At 35.8% G+C, this 17,376-nt stretch overlaps 1 protein-coding gene across 5 annotated transcripts in view; it reads right to left on the bottom strand.

Moving 5' to 3' along the window:
• The window catches only part of TDRD7 (tudor domain containing 7), a 102,627-nt gene that overhangs the window by 45,986 nt on the left and 39,265 nt on the right, over nucleotides 1–17,376 (bottom strand). For all 5 annotated transcript variants that reach the window (XM_029203040.1, XM_029203041.1, XM_029203042.1 and 2 more), the window contains 3 exons: nucleotides 16,340–16,553; nucleotides 3,511–3,584; nucleotides 797–1,014 (listed from right to left, as the gene is read on the bottom strand). In XM_029203040.1, coding sequence (XP_029058873.1) covers nucleotides 797–1,014; nucleotides 3,511–3,584; nucleotides 16,340–16,553 — 506 coding nt within the window. The remainder of the gene's footprint in view (nucleotides 1–796; nucleotides 1,015–3,510; nucleotides 3,585–16,339; nucleotides 16,554–17,376) is intronic.

Genomic DNA, 17,376 nt, shown 5'->3' with positions numbered 1-17,376 from the left:
AAATGAAAGCCCTCTACCAAGCAATAATTGTCATGCATATTCAATTCTATAAGCTTAGAAGCACCAAGTAACCGCTAATTTAAAAGTTATTTTGTTGAATATATTCTATGTAAATAAAAACATTAAGAAACATCTAAAAATTAGTTATTTTGTTTTAAGAATCTAGTTGTCTCTATCTCTGGATGAACTAAAAGATTTCTAATAAACTACTCTGAGCCATCGTTTTATTATAATAGATTCTCAAATAGGAAGAGGCATGGAAATAGATGTCACCTCACTTTTCAATATTTTTCTCCAAAGAAATTTGTGAATAGTTTAAATCTGAACCCTGTATTAATTTTTTTAGATGTATTCTATAAATAATTAGCCAAAATAACTAAAATTTGTTCAGCTGAATGTCTTTAAAAATGCTCAGGAACAAGAATATAAAATTTGAGGCTAACAAAAAACGTTCTATTACCAGTTAAGTTCAAGTTATTAAAATTACAAAGCCATCAGTATCTATTGGTAACAGCTCAATACAAAATGGTATATATATTATCACATATTAAATGCATTTAAAAATAACTTAAAATCTATAAAAACAGCAATTACAACACACACAGACCTCAGCCGTGACATATTTCTCCTATAAATAAGAACCAGTATGTGTTAATCTTAGTCATAAAGATTAATGAAGCAATATTATGTAAAGAGCTTCGTGCTCCCCACATAGAAGGTGATATTACTAACAACTCAAAATCTGAAAGTGGGGCAGGGAGGAGGCATCAGGAGGGAGGAATAAGAAGAAACGTACCGTGCAAATATGAGGCCAGTGTTCAAATTGTTGTAAAATTCCTTGATTAAGTTCTTCTTTATATAATTCTTTGTAAAAATGTGGAAGCTTAGATATCCAAATGCCATTGTTATGCTTGTTTAGTATTTCCTTTATGCGGTTTTGAACCTCATCCATTTTATAAGTGTAAGAGGCAGGAGGCGTGACATTTGGTTTTTCAACAGCCTGATTTAAATTATCTTTAAATTAAAAAATATGATAGAATTAACCAGAATGCTTAACATTTTAGGTTATCCCCATTACCTAGTATTTGTGTCTTCAGGCTTTGTTATACTTCAGGCTTGTGGGGGTTAAGGGACTTTCAAAGAGAGCAGGATTAGGAGAGCAGGACCATGACAATTTCATTCTAAGTTTCAACCCTGAAATAACCAGGAAGGTCAACAGCCACTCAGAGAGGGAACCTAGCCCCTTTATTTTCCAAGGATACGTCACAGTTTAATTTAAACTCATAAAGAATAATGAAATTTATTATTTAACCAATCATTTTCTAATTGCAACTAAGAAAGGTTAAATTTTAGACAATAATGGTATATATGTAATGATAAATTTAAAGCTATATTTTACAAAGCCTAAGGATAATGCCTTAATAGTAAGATCAAAGAACATTTTATAAAAAATAAATAATTGTCCAGGTTTTTTTTTTTTTTTTTTTTTTGCGGTATGCGGGCCTCTCACTGTTGTGGCCTCTCCCGTCGCGGAGCACAGGCTCCAGACGCGCAGGCTCAGCGGCCATGGCTCACGGGCCTAGCCGCTCTGCAGCATGTGGGATCTTCCCAGACCGGGGCACGAACCCGTGTCCCCTGCATTGGCAGGTGGACTCTCAACCACTGCGCCACCAGGGAAGCCCAATTTTTCCCTTTATTAATGAGAAAAAATAATTTAGCAATAAATGAAAGTTCAAAAATTGATCCACCTGTAATAATCATCCTAGCCTCAGTTTATAAACATAAATAAAAGGTTTGGTGCTCATAAATAACTATTAACGATTTGTTTTTATTTCTCCAATCCAAATCATTCATTTTTCATAAGCTAATATTTATAAAGTTTTGGCTAGCTCTCTTACATTTATTTTTATTTAAAACTTAGAATGCCTGAGTTAACATCCTAAGGCAATAAAGAAATTTAAGTGTCCCCAATAGCTGATATTTCTGGTATTTTAAGAACTATGAAATTCATTCCAAACCTTTTCTAAATTTCACTGGGATACAGATCAGAATATTTTAAAAATTACCATCTATATGCAAAATATGTTCATATTTTAATCATATAGCATTTCTGCTGGGATTCAACAATTTTTATTTTATTTTATTTTTTAAACTGGCTGGTGGAGACACATAGGCTGGTTTGGGGATGCTGGCCTTTGAAGATGCCAGGAAGCCAAAGGGAGAGCTGTTCCTTGAGTATGGCTGGATGCTGACTCTCCTTTACCCACCATAGGGCACGAGACCTGCCCTTGCTGAGACTTAGTTTGGCTCAGCCAACAGAAGGGTCCAGGATGTCCACATACATTTCCTATTAAAGGCACAGTTAATTTATAAAGTTCTTCCCAAATAATGATATATAAAAGAACCAGGAAAAAAGAAAAGGTAAGTTTCTTGGAACTGGCCAGTCCCTCCCTTAAAGAGAGAGTGTCAGCAGCTGACATATAGTTGGAGGCTTTGCAAATGCACCTGCTCTGTGGGGCCACTGAAGTCAGCTAAGCTTCTGTACCTTTTGTTAAACAAATCAAGGAAGTAATTTAGGCTGCCAGCAGGTAGGAGAGGTTATGTATAAGTGCGTGTAAATCAGCTGCTGGGTGAATCATAATCCTCCTGAAACAAGTCCTCCTGGTTCTGCAGAGAAAGCTTATTCTAATGTAAAGGATTTACAGCCTTTAAAGGGTATATGACTTTACTGAGTAGTCATTTTTCAGAAAATGCATATTTAAAAGTAATTGATATAAACAAAAATCAAATTGTTCAATTAATTTCCATGAGAAATACTGGAGATACATTCCTTTGGAAAAAATGATTTCAACTCAGTAAGAATCACACTTAAAGCAGCAAATCATTTAAAACTACATTTAAATTTCATCCAGCAAAATTTCTGAAAATACTGTATCCCTTGGGTGGGTCTAACAGCAGGGAATTTACACTTTGGTTGGAGGAGACAAGATGAGTGTGTGCACTTCTAATCTTCAGATTCTTCAACTTTATTATGTCTTCTATTGATTTCTTAACAGCCCTTTTGGATTTTATATATTTATATTCCTATTTAGATGCTTAGTGGCCAATGCACATAGTTTAGGGCCCCAGAGTTTACCTGGTAGAGTATCTGGAACTATTTTATGAGTTGAAGTCCCCTATTTATGTGCTTTAAATCTTACTCTCTAATGTGTAAGAGAGTGACAAGGAACACAAATATCTCTGTAGGTAACACGTGGAAGTGAAACAGAATAGGTCTGGTGTGAGGAAGGCCTCAAGTCAGAATAATAATGATATCCTTGGAGGTATTACTTTCTCTTTAGATCACTTCAATTCATAACTTAAAGAAATCAAAAAAGAGGGGAGGAGAGATGTATTCCAAGTGGGAGAAGGTGAGAACAAATGTCAAAAGCCACCATTAGATATTTCTGGGGGGGCTCTGAGGCTCCAGAAACCATAATGTATTACGAAAATAATGTTTAGAAAACATACCACTCATTTCCTTAATACAGGTTCTTGAGAGATGCATCTGAAAAGGTGGCGAAAGGGATGCCTTTGGGCTAAACCTAAGGTATAAAAAAAAAGGTAAATTAAAATTCAATTAACTACTTAGGAAAGAAATGTAGATTTCCCACCTCATACCCTCACCAAAAAAATTTTTATCTGAATTGTGCTGGATATATGTAGAAAAATTTTCTAAATATGCGGACAAAGAAATACCCCCCACCACCACCCACAAAGTGAAATAATTTGTATTCATGTCTGTCTCCCTCACTAGACCCCAAGTGTCTTAATTACTTGTGTTTCTTGTGCCTAGGGCAGTGCTTGGTACATGCAAGGGAGAGTGAATGCTGTAAGAATGAATAGGATGATTGAAAGAATCAAAGAGTACATCTTGCCCAGCGGCGGGTACAGGACTAGTGGTGATAGTGACAGTACACCTATTTCGCAATTTTTCAATAGTATGGAATACTCTAAAAATTAGATCAATTCTTTAAAATGAAGCACATCTCCTCAAAATATTTTAATTCTAAAAGAAATTATTAGATTGTAGGCTACCAGCAAAAGCTTACTTAGTATACGATGCTCTGCAATTATAAGAGCATCACACTTGTGTATTAATGCATCTGGGTAATGACAGAAGATGCCAAAGCATATCCAGCTCCTACTTCTGCAGAACTGGCAGGGAAACAGCAATCCTTTCCCTTGCACCAGAGCCCTAAAAATGTAAACTGGAATCTTCCCTTGCTTTGAGTCAGCTGTGAGGGCTCTAGCAGAAAGCAGAGGGATATAAGCGAAGAGTGAAAGTACAGCAAGGATACAGCAGAGACTGCTATCATGCAAACGTTGGTAGGCCTAATGCACAGGAAAGAAAACTGTCAACACAGCAAAAGAAAGATGTTCAAGGAAAACCGCAGGGACATGTGAAAACAAACTCAATAAGATAATAGAGGTCCAACCAGTTTTATAACAGTAAGTATAAAAGACTTATTATTTCGTTTCTTAAAAGAAATACTTAGACTGTCCCCCCACAAAAAAAACTCCCAACTCAAACATATGCCACTTATTAGAGACACATTATTATCCCACAAATATTTATTTAAGGACCTACTATTACATGCCAGGCATTGTGTCAGAGGGTAATGATCAATGATTAAACAAGAGGAAGGTACCATTATTCTCATGGACTACACGTATAGTTGAGAAAAGTGACTGTAGCAAGCGGCTAGCAGATGGCCCCCAGTGATTCTCCCCTCTGGTATCCACAACCTTGTGTAATCCCCTCCCTTTGAGTAACTCGCTTCTAATCAATAGGATACTTCAAGGTTGAGGGGATTATACATAATTAGATTACAGAAGATTCTAATTTCCACTTTGCTAGCATAATCTGTCTCTTGCTGGTTTCGATGAGGCAAATAGCCATGTTAGGAAGGGCTATATGGCAAGAAATTGAAGGTGGTCTTTGGCCAATAGCCAGACGGAACTAAGGGACAACTCAAAAGGGATGGATTGTACTAACAACCACACGAGTGAGCCTGGAAGGGGATTCCTGCTCAGCTGACCTAGCCATGGCCGATACCTTGATTGCAACCTCATGAGAAACTTTGAAGCCGAGGATCTAGCTGAGTGGTTCTGAGATTCCTAACTCACAGAAGCTACAGGATAATAAGTATGTGCTGTAAACTGCTAAATTCGTGATAACCTGTTACACAACAGATAATTAATGAACTGACAGAATCTGTATGTAAGAACAAAGTCTACTAAGTGCTATAATAGGGGCAGTAGGTGTTAACAAAAGCACATGACAAAAGCAACCAACTAAATTAGGAGGCAGAGAGAGGAGCAAGTAAAAAGTAAAGGTTATTAACACTTATTATAAAGTTATAATAATCTGAGTAGTTTGGCACTGCTAAAGAATAGACAGGTAATCAGTGATTCCAAATGGAAAGCCCAGAAACTGAGTTATATATTTATAACAATTTAGTATTGATAGAGATAGTGTTTCAAACCAGCAGGGAAAGAAAGGATTATGTCATAATTGATATTAGGACATCTGGCTAACGGGATTCCTACTCTCATGCTATACAACAAAATTAATTCTGGATGAATTAAAGGTTTAAATGCAAAAACTGAAACCATAAAAATTCTAAAAGAAAACAGAAGACATACTACATAATATGGGGGTAGAAATGCTTTTCTAAGCACAACACCTGTAGGCAGAAGCCATAAAGGTAGAGATTAATAGATGTAAATAGAAACTTGCCAACATTGGTAAAATTGCCAACATATTACAGGACAAAAGGCTCAACATCCTTAATTTATAAATCATTTTTACCAATTAGAAAGAAAAAGCAACAAAAGACAAAAACCTGTAATTTACAAAAGATCTATAAATGGGCTAATAAACATATGAAAAAATGTAACTTCCTTAAGAATCAAAATCAAAGAAATAGAAATTAAAACATATGTACATTTTTTCACCTTTTAGAGTAGCAAATAAAACACTGATGCCCAATGTTGGCAAGTGCACAAGCAAACTATCACTCCCATATGCTTCTAGAAGAATCTAACTGGTATAATCTGTTTAGAGCACAAATCAGTAAAGCCTTAGTGTGTATACCCTCTTAACCAGAGAGTCTATGTCTACCAATTTATTCTAAGGAACTAGTTGTGAATATATGCAAGGATCATTCTACAAATATGTTCACTGTAGTATTGCTTACAATAGTGAAAATCATTTATATTCAACAATGAATGACTGGACAATGGACTAGCCTGACACTAAAAATGATAACAGAGATGTGTACTTAATGATATGGAAAATGTTCACAATATATTGCCTTTTAAAACAGGTTATAAAATAGTAATATACATCATGACCCAATATGTATTTTTTAAAACTTATATAAATAAATAATGTAGAAAGTTAATTTTTAATGGTTACATTTATGTCCGGATTAGAGGTGACTTTTTTCTTCCTTTTACTTTCTTCTACTTTGCAAATTGTCTATACCATACACATTAGTACTTTTGTAATCAGAAGAAAGCAATAAATGTATTTTAGAAAATGCTTCCTGTAAATATTTAGTACATGACTTTTAAACCTACAAGATCTCAGAAACCTACATTCATTTACTTTAACTTAATACTTGAAAGATGCCTTTTCAATCATGGTTCCCATTGGCTAATGCCAGACAGTCTTTCATTCATATCCAAAGTCCATGATCTTACTCACTACAATATACATACAGCAATTTCTTCTCTCATTCTAGGCCTAATGGAACCCTGGTCTTCAGTGCCATACTCATCTATGTGTTATGCATAAATACATTAAAAAACCAAATTTTAATAATCTCATCATTTTAACAAAATACAACGTTCATGAATTGTATTTTTTTAGAAATAAACATTTCCCAGAGAAACCATAAATCAATCGTACATCCTCACTTTTGGCCCCTCTTTCTATTTTACTGTAGACACATGGTAAACTTAGATTGATACCTACAATATTAGAGAATATCAGTTATACTATTTTTCTAGAACCTTCCAGTTTTTTAACCAGCAGGCATGAGTTCTTAACCAGAGTTTTTGAGAATGGGCTTCTGGGGCCCATGTATTCCCTGCATTAGTATACAAAGATGCATGTATATGTGCACAAATTAATTTTTCTGGGAAGATAATTTATAGCTTTCATTAGTGACTCTAAAGATTTGGTGACTCTAAAAAGTTTAAGCTCATAATAACTTATACTACTTAATATTACTGCTTAATATTTCATAAGTTTAGAAATAAAATCTTTTGCTATTGCTCTATTTTGGTAAGAGCAACTTCTTTGGTTTTATAATTAGAAAGGCAGCCCATAACCTCTGCCACCAGATGGTATTTAGATTTCTCTTTAAATGTATCTTTCAATTTGTATTATGCTCTTTAAGAAAAGATTTGATGAAGATGTTTTACAACATCTTTAATAGTATATAATTAAAATAGTCTGAAATATAATCTATACAAAGTCAGACAGATGAAGACAAATAGGTATGTAGTTCTAGAAATCATTGTACAATAATGTACAAGACATTCAACTATATGGAATTCAAAATTCTTATGGAGAAAGGCAAAAGACAAAAGCATATACTATATTAATCCTCAAAACTAAAACCATATAGAAAGATTTTGCTATCAATTTTTAACCTTTTATTGTGAAATATTTATAAATTCATGGGAATTTGCAAAAAAGGTACATAGAAGTCCCATGTACCCTTCACCCAGTTTCCCCCAAGGGTAACATCTTGCATAGTACAATATCAAAACCAGGCAACTGACATTGGTATAATCCAGAACTTATTCAAATTCCACCAGTTTTAAACATACACATGTGTGTGTATAGTTCTGTGCAATTTTACTACACATATAGGTCCATGTAACCACCACTACAATCAATATCCAGAACTATCCCATCACTACAAGGGTCCCTCTTTCTACCCCTTTATTGCCACACCCTTCCCCCTTCCCCAACCCTGACTCTTGGCAACTACTTCTCTGTTCTCTGTCTCTATAATTTTGTCATTTCAAGAATGTTATATAAATAGAATCACATAGTATGTAACTTTTTGAGATTAGCTTCTTTCACTCAGCATAATTCCCTTGAGATCCACTGATGTTGTTGCATGTGTCAATAGTTCATTCATTTTTACTGCTGAGAGGTATTCTGTAGTGTGGATGTATTCAGTTTGCTGAAACTTTCAACTACTGAAGGATATCTGGGTTTTTGCCAGTTTGGGCCTATTATGAATAAAGTTACTATGGACACTTGTGTACAGGTTTTTGTGTGAATCTAAGTTTTCATTTCTCTGGGATAAATGTATAGGAGTGGAATTCCTGGGTCATATAGTGGTATCATGTTTTATTTTTTTAAAAGGAAACTCCCCAACTATTTTTTATTGTGGTTGTACAATTTTATATTCCCAACAGCAATGTATGAGTGATCCATTTTCTCTGTATCCTTGCCAGATTCAGTATTATCACTATTTTTTAAATTGAAGTATATTTAACTTACAATATTATATTAGTTTCAGGTGTACAGCATGGTGATTCGGTATTTTTGCAGATTATACTCCATTATAAGTTATTATAAGATAATGGCTAATAAGATAATTCCCTGTGCTATACAGTAAATCCTTGTTGCTTATCTATTTTACACATAATAGTTTGTTAATCCCATGCCCCTAATTTGTCCCTCCCCCTCCTCTCTCCCCTTGGGTAACCACAAGTTTGTTTTCTATATCTTTGACTTTGAGCCTGTTTCTCTTTTGCTGATATATTCACGTGTAGTATGTTTTAGATCCCACATATAAATGTGATATTATATAGTACCTGTCTTTGACTTATTTCACTAAGCATAATATTCTCTAGGTCCATCCACATTGCTGTAAATAGCAGAATTTCATTCTTTTTTATGGCTGAGTAATACTTCATTGTATATATATACCATATCATCTTTATCCATTCATCTGTTGATGGGCACTTGGGTTGCTTCTGTGTCTTGGCTATTGTAAATAGTGCTGCTATGAACACTAGGGTGCATGTATCTTTTCAAATTAGTGTTTTTGTTTTTTTTCTGGACATATGCCCAGGAGAGGAGTTGCTGGGTCATATGGTAATTCTATTTTTAGTTTTTTAAGGAATCTCCATACTGTTTTCTATAGTGGCGACACCAATTTACATTCCCACCAACAGTGTACAAGGGTTCCCTTTTCTCCACGTCCTCTCCAACACTGGTTATGTGCTGACTTTTTGACGATAGCCACTGACAGGTGTGAGATGGTACATCATTGTAGCTTTGATTTGCATTTCCCTCATGCTTAGTGATGTTGAGCTTTTCATGTGCCTGGGGTCAACTGCATATCCTCTTTGGAAAAATGTCTATTCAGGTCTTCTGTTCACTTTTTTGATTGGGGTGTTTGCTTTTTTGATATTGAACTGTATGAGCTGTTTATATACTTTGGATATTAACCGCTTGTTGGTCACATCATTTGCAAATATTTTCTCCCATTGTGTAGGTTGTCTTTTCGTTTCGTTGCTGTGCAAAAGCTTTTAAGTTTAATTAGGTCCCATTTAAAAATTTTTGCTTTTATTTCTTTTGCCTTAGGAGACAAATCCAAACAAATATTGCTACAATTTATGTCAAAGAGTATTCTGCCTATGTTCTTCTAGGACTTTTAAAGTTTCAGTTCTTACATTTAGTTCTTTAAACCATTTTTAGTTTACTTTTGTATATAGTGTGAGAGAATGTTTTAGTATCTTGTTTTACATGTAGCTGTCCAGTTTTCCCAGCACTAACTTGTTAGAGAGACTGTCTTTTCTCCATTGTATATTCTTGCCTCCTTTGTCATAGATTGACCACAGGTGCATGGGTTTATTTCTGGGCTCTCTATTCTGTTCCATTGATCTATGTGTCTGTTTTTGTGCCCGTACCATGCTGTTTCTATTACTGTAGCTTTGTAGTATTGTCTGAAGTCTGGGAGGGTTATACTCCAGGTTTGTTCTTTTTTCTCAAGGTTGTTTCAGCAATTCGGGGTCTTTTGTTGTTCTATATGAATTTTAGGATTATTCTAGCTCTGTGAAAAATGTCCTGGCTATTTTGATAGGACTGTATGAAATCTGTAGATTGCTCTGGGTAGTATGGCCAGTTTAACAGTATTAATTCTTTCAATCCAAGAGCATGGGATATCTTTCCTTCTTTGTATCATCTTCAATTTCCTTCATCAATGTTTTATAGTTTTCAGAGTATAGGTTTTTCACCTCCTTAGCAAAGTTTATTCCTAGGTATTTTATTCTTTTTTATACCATTTTAAATGTGACTGCTTTCTTACTCTCTCTTTGATATTTCATTATTAGTGTATAGAAACACAACAGATTTCTGTATATTAATTTCATATCCTGCAACCTTACTAAATTCATTTATTAGCTCTAATAGTTTTGGGGTGGAGACTTTAGGGATTTCTATTTAAAGTATCATGTTATCGGCAAGTAATGACAGTTTTACCTCTTTCCTTCCAATTTGGATACCTTTTATTTCTTTTTCTTCTCTGACTGCTGGTGGCTAGGACTTCCAATATTATGTTAAACAGAAGTGGCATGAGTGGGCATCCTTGTCTTGTTCTTGAATTTAGTGGGAAGGTTTTCACCACTGAGTATGATTTTGGCTGTGGGTTTGTCATAAATGGCCTTTATTATGTTGAGATATATTCCCTCTATACCCACTTTGATGAGAGTTTTTATCATGAATGGATATGGAATTTTGTCAAATGCTTTTTCTGTGTCTCTTGAGATGGTCATGTGATTCTGATCCTTCCTTTTGTTAATGTGGTATATCACACTGATTGATTTACAAATGTTGAACCATCCCTGTGACTCTGGAATAAATCCAAACTTGATCATGGTGTATGACCCATTTTATATATTGTCAGATTTGGTTTGATAATATTTTGTTGAGGATTTTTGCATCTATATTCATCAAAGATATTGGTCTGTAATTTTCTATCTCTATAGTATCTCTGTCTGGTTTTGGTATCAAGATAATGGTAGCCCCATGGAATGAATGTGGGAGTGTTCCCTCTTCAGTTTTTTGGAATAGTTTGAGAAGGATAGGTATTAGTTCTTCTTATATGTTGGTAGAATCCCCCTGTGAAGCCATCCAGCCCTGAACTTTGTTTGCTTAGAGTTTTTCTATTACAAATTCAATTTCACTTCTAGTGGCCAGTCTGTTTAAATTGTCTGTATGTTCTTATTTCAGTCTTGGCAGGCTGTATGTTTTTAGAAATTTGTCCATTTCATTGGCATATAACTGTTCATAGTATTCTCTTATGATTTTTTTTTAATATCTCTGTGGTATCAGTTGTTATTTCCCCTTTTTCACTTATTTGAGTCCTCTCTTTTTTCCTTTTTTTTTTTTTTTTTTTTTTTGTGGTATGCAGGCCTCTCACTGCTGTGGCCTCTCCCGCTGCAGAGCACAGGCTCTGGACACTCAGGCCCAGCGGCCATGGCTCACAGGCCTAGCCACTCCGCGACACGTGGGATCCTCCTGGACCGGGGCACGAACCCGCATCCCCTGCATCAGCAGGCGGACTCTCAACCACTGCGCCACCAGGGAAGCCCTCTCTTTTCTTCTTGGTAAGCCTGGCTAAAGGTTTATCAATTTTTTAATCTTTTTTAAAAAACAGCTCTTGTTCTCATTGATCTTTTCTATTGTTTTTATGATCTCTTACTTATTTCTTCTCTGATCTTTATCATTTCATTTTTTCTGCTGACTTTGGGCTTTGTTCTTTTTCTAATTCTTTTAGGTGGTAGGTTAGGTTGTTTGAGATTTTTTCTTGTTTCTTGAAGAAGGACTGTGTTGCTATAAACTTCCCTCTCAGAGCTGCATTTGATGCATCCCAACTTTGGAAAGTTCTATTTCCATTTTCATTTGTCTTTTGAGGTATTCTCTGATTTCCTCTTTTTTTTAAACTTTTTAAATTTATTTATTTTATTTGTTTATTTTTGGCTGCATTGGGTCTTCATTGCTGTGCACAGGCTTTCTCTGGCTGTGGCGAGCGGGGGCTACTCTTCATTGTGGGATGCGGGTTTCCCATTGAGGTGTCTTCTCTTGTTGTGGAGCACAGCCTATAGGTGTGTGGGCTTCAGCTGTTGTGGCACGTGGGCTCAGAAGTTGTGGGTTGTGGGCTCTAGAGCACAGGCTCAGTAGTTGTGATGCACAGGCTTAACTGCTCCACAGCATGTGGGATCTTACCGGACCAGGGCTCGAACCCATGTCCCCTGAATTGGCAGGCAGATTCTTAACCACTGTGCCACCAGGGAAGCTCTCTGATTTCCTCTTTGATTTCATCATTGACCAAGGTTTTTTAGCAGCATGTTCTTTAGTCTCCACATGTTTCTTCTTTTCCCATTTTTCTTTCCATAGTTGATTTCTAGTTTCATACCACTGTGGTCAGAAAAAAAATGCTTGATATAATTTCTTCCTCTTAAATTTGTTGAGGCTTGTTTTGTGGCCTAGTGTGTGATCTGTCCTGGAGAATGTTCCATGTGCACTTGAAAAGAATGTGTATTCTGCTGTTTTTGGATTTAATGTCCTATAGATAGCTATTAAGTCCAACTGGTCTGTTGTGTTGTTTAAGACCACTGTTACCTATTGATTTTCTGTCTGGATGATCTGTCCATTGATGCCAGTGGGTGTTAAGGTCCTCTACTATTATTGTATCATTATTTTTTTATTTTAGCCATTCTGATAGGTGTGTTGTGGTGATACGTCAATGCAGTTTTTTAAAAAAATATTTATTTATTTATTTGGCTGTACCGGGTCTTAGCTGTGGCACACAGGATCTTTGTTGCTGTCTGTGGGAACTTCGTTGCAGCATGTGGGATCTAGTTCCCTGACCAGGGATTGAACCCGGGCCCCCTGCAGTGGGAGCACGGAGTCGTAGCCAATGGACCACCAGGGAAGTCCCTGTCAGTGTAGGTTTTTTTTGGTTTGTTTTTGGGTTTTTTTTCTGTCAATGTAGTTTTAATTTACATTTCCCTAATAGCTAATGAAGTTGAACATATTTTCATGTGTTTTTACATTTAAAGTAATTATTGTTTTGTTAGAGCTTATGTCTGCACTTTATTATTTGTTTTCTATTTGTTCCCTGTTTCTCATTCTTCTGTTTATCTTTTCTTGCACTCTTGTGGGTTAAACATTTTTGAAAATTCCATTCTGATTTACTTATAATTTTTTTTAGTATATCACTTTGTATAGTTTTCTTATTGGTTGCTTATGCATTTCAATACACATATAACATCACATTCTACTCATCTCAATGTTTTGCCACTTCAAGTGTAAAAACCTTACTTTCATCTAGGTCTCCTTGCCCTCCCTACTTTACAAATACAATTGCTTTAAGTTTTTCTCTACATATGCTAGCACCTCATCAGATGGTGTTATAATTTTTACTTCAAACTAATATGATTTAAGAAACTCATGAGAAGAAGGATAATCCATTTATTTACACTTGTTTTTACCCATTTTGCTCTTTCCTTTCTGAAGTTCCAAGCCATTTTATATTACATCTTTTCTGTTGAGAGAACTTCCTTTAGTCACTCTTTAAGAGTAAGTCAGCTAATGACAAATTCTCTTAGTTTTCTTTCATCTGAGAATATTTTTATTTCCCTTTCAGTCCTGAATTATACTTTTGCTGGATACAGAATTTGTGGTTGATAGGTTTTTTCTTTCGGCACTAAAAATGTGCCATTTCCTTCCTTCATGATTCCTCCATGACTGTGAATGAGAAATCCACTGTCATTAAAACTGGTATTCCCCTATGGGTGATGTGTCATTTCTCTCTGGTTGTTTACAAGATTTTTTCTTTGTCTTTAGTTTTCAGAAGTTTCATTATGATGTGCCTTGGTGTGGGATTCTTTGGATTCATCCTGTCTGGGATTTCCTAAGCTTCTTGAACCTGTAGGTTTATGTCCTTAGGCAAATTTGAGACGTTTTCAGCCATTATGCCTTCAAATACTCCTTCAGTCCCATTCTTTGTTTTGAGGCTCTGATATACAAATATTAGATCTTTTCTTATTTTCTCCACAGGTCCCTAAGGCTCTGCTAGATGTTTTTTCCCCCCATAGGCCCCTCAGGTTCAGCTAGTTATTTTGTTTTGTTTAAGTCTATTTACTCTGTTGTCCAGATTGGCTAATTTCTATTGTTCTATCTTCAGGTTCACTAATTCTGTGCTCTATCATATTCATTCTGTTATTGAGCTCATACACTGCATTTTTATTTTGGTTGTTTCATTTGGTTCTTTTTTGTATGTTCTCTTTCTTTGGTGAATTTTCTATTTTTTCCAAAAGTATTTGCAATTGCAAACTGAAGCATTTTTACAACAGCTGCTTTAAAATCGTTGTCAGATAATTCCAACGTCTGATTCATCATAATGTTCATGTCTGTTGGTTATCTTTTCTCAATCAAGTTGTCATTTTCCTGCCTCTTAGTATAAAGATTGACTTTTTTTATTGTAACCTGGACATTTGGACATATGTTAAGACGAATGTCCTATTTTATTTTATTTTATTTTACATCTTTATTGGAGTATAATTGCTTCACAGTGGTGTGTCAGTTTCTGCCCTACAACAAAGTGAATCAGTTACGAATGTCCTATTTTAGCAGGCAGTTACTCCGTTTAGGTTTATCATATACCTCCTGGCCCACTTTTGTAGGCTGTGGTTCCAATAATAATTTAGTTTTCAGGGCCCTCATGGTGCTATTCTGATCTGGTACAGCAGAATACACTTCCCTGGGCCCCTGCTGCTGGGGAGGAGGGCTGGGAGCACACTAGGCAGCAGGTCAGAGAGCACCACCTTGGGCCTACTCTGTGGGCTGCTTGGTGCTGGCAAGGCCCCCACTCAATCACTGCTAGTGCTACCTGCAGGGATGGAAGGCACTTACCTGGGCCATGCAGTGGCACTAGGTGAGAAGGAGGAGACACCAGGCCATGGGGTGGAGAATGCTCCTCTGGGACCACAATCCAGGATGCCTGGTTTTGCTGTCATTTTATAGATTCAATTCAAAATCTTGAAATTTAGGCCCACAACCAGAGAAGACAATGGTACCTCAGTCACATATGGGACATAACTAGTGCTTTGGGTCAAGATCCAAATTTTAATTATGTATTTTCTAGACCTTATCAAAAATTATAATAACTAACCATAAACACCATTAAATATATACCATTATGAAAAATATTTAAGGGTTACTTTATTTAAAATACCAAAATATAAAAAAATTGTACCCTTTTACCTAACTTAACAAAATTAATTATTTCTAAATAGTCTAGTGTAGGGGGAGTGCTTGGGGGGAAGGGGACTACCTTTTATACAAAATGGAAGTCTTGAACACTGATTTAAATGAACATGATACAATAAAATTTGTTTTGCAGAGGTCCAAACAGGATGGAAGAATGTGATACTGATTCATCAGGAAATGGCAAGCTTTTTCTGTGAAGGGTCTAACAGTACATATTTTAGGCTTTGCTGGCCATACTGTCTCTGCACAACTCTGTAGTTGTGTAAAAGCAACCACAGACAATATATAAATAAAGGAATGTGGCTGTGTTCCAATAAAACTTTATTTACAAAAACAGGCAATGGTCCATAAGTTGTAGTTTGCTCACCTGAGTTACCTCATAAAACCATAAAATTTACAGCCAGAAAGGAACTTTGAGATCACCCAGTTAACATTTTCATTAGTCAGATGAAGATACCACAGCCCCAAAAGATGAAATAATTTCACTTATTTCACCTGGCTAGTGAATGGCAGCATTCAAACTAAAACTTTAAAGTTGTGTTATTACTTCCAGTTCAGTATTCTGATGCATGGATGTATAATGCTACTGTATAATTAAGGGTATAATTATTGGAACACAGCAGAGTGTACAAATCAATCAGATTTTATTTAAAACTTACAAAATTAATTGTAAGAAAGGTTTTCAGAAAAAGTAAGTTATGCTGAAATAGCATCTTAGATCAATTTGTGAGAGCTTTTAAAATAATTTTTACAAAGAGAGATTACCAATAACGCACAACAAATACAAAATGGAGATATTCAGAGAATGACATTTAGGCAGCCAGGAAAGTGGACTAACTAGTAACGATGCATTTCTTTACTAACATGTGAACTTGTATTACACAAAACAGAAAGTACTTCCTTCTTACCCTGAACACACATGTTTAATATTTATTATCCTAGGTTCACCAAAGTTCTCCTTTTAGTCAGACAAAGCACAAATACCTGTTGTTGGTAGACATGGTCACATGCCTCTGCACTGGAACATCTTTGAATACTTCATTTCCAATAGTTGTATGTAATGTGTAAGGTGGCATTTCAGCAACAGATTTAACTCCAATAGAGTTTCCTTTGTCTCTTAACAGTGTTGGATTAGGTTTTTTGCTGATAGAAAAATCTGAAGAAAATCCTGGTTGTCTGAGGGTTGCTTTTGGTTTTCCTACAAAGTCAGGCATACATAACGGAATCGATTAGCTTCCCAAAACCATGGTTTCATTATGTCACTCCCCTGTCCAGATGTTTTCTGTCGGTCTCTATTCTCAGAACAGTTTGTAAGAATATGAGGAGGTGTCACACCAGTCAGAATGACCATCATCAAAAATCTACAAACAATAAATGCTGGAGAGAATGTGGAGAAAAGGGAACCCTCCTGCACTGTTGGTGGGAATGTAAATTGATACAGCCACTATGGAGAACAGTATGGAGGTTCCTTAAAAAACTAAAAATAGAACTACCATACGACCCAGAAATCCCACTACTGGGAATATACCCTGAGAAAACCATAATTCAAAAAGAGTCATGTACTACAATGTTCATTGCAGCTCTATTTACAGTAGCCAGGACATGGAAGCAACCTAAGTGTCCATTAACAGATGAATGGATAAAGAAGATGTGGCACATATATACAATGGAATATTACTCATTCATAAAAAGAAACAAAATTGAGTTATTTGTAGTGAGGTGGATGGATCTAGAGTCTGTCATACAGAGTGAAGTAAGTCAGAAAGAGAAAAACAAATACAGTATGCTAACACATATATATGGAATCTAAAAAAAAATGGTCATGAAGAACCTAGGGGCAGGACGGGAATAAAGACACAGACATAGAGAATGGACTTGAGGACACGGGGAGGGGGAAGGGTAAGCTGGGACGAAGTGAGAGAGTGGCATGGACATGATGCTTATCATACACTACCAAATGTAAAACAGATAGCTAGTGGGAAGTAGCCGCATAGCGCAGGGAGATCAGCTCGGTGCTTTGT

This window comes from Monodon monoceros, unplaced genomic scaffold (genome assembly GCF_005190385.1).
Source record: "Monodon monoceros isolate NGI ecotype Baffin Bay Population unplaced genomic scaffold, NGI_Narwhal_1 Super_Scaffold_5, whole genome shotgun sequence".
Classification (NCBI taxonomy): domain Eukaryota; kingdom Metazoa; phylum Chordata; class Mammalia; order Artiodactyla; family Monodontidae; genus Monodon; species Monodon monoceros.
The sequence above is the reverse complement of the archived record's forward strand: the minus strand, read 5'-3'. Positions and strand labels throughout refer to the sequence as shown.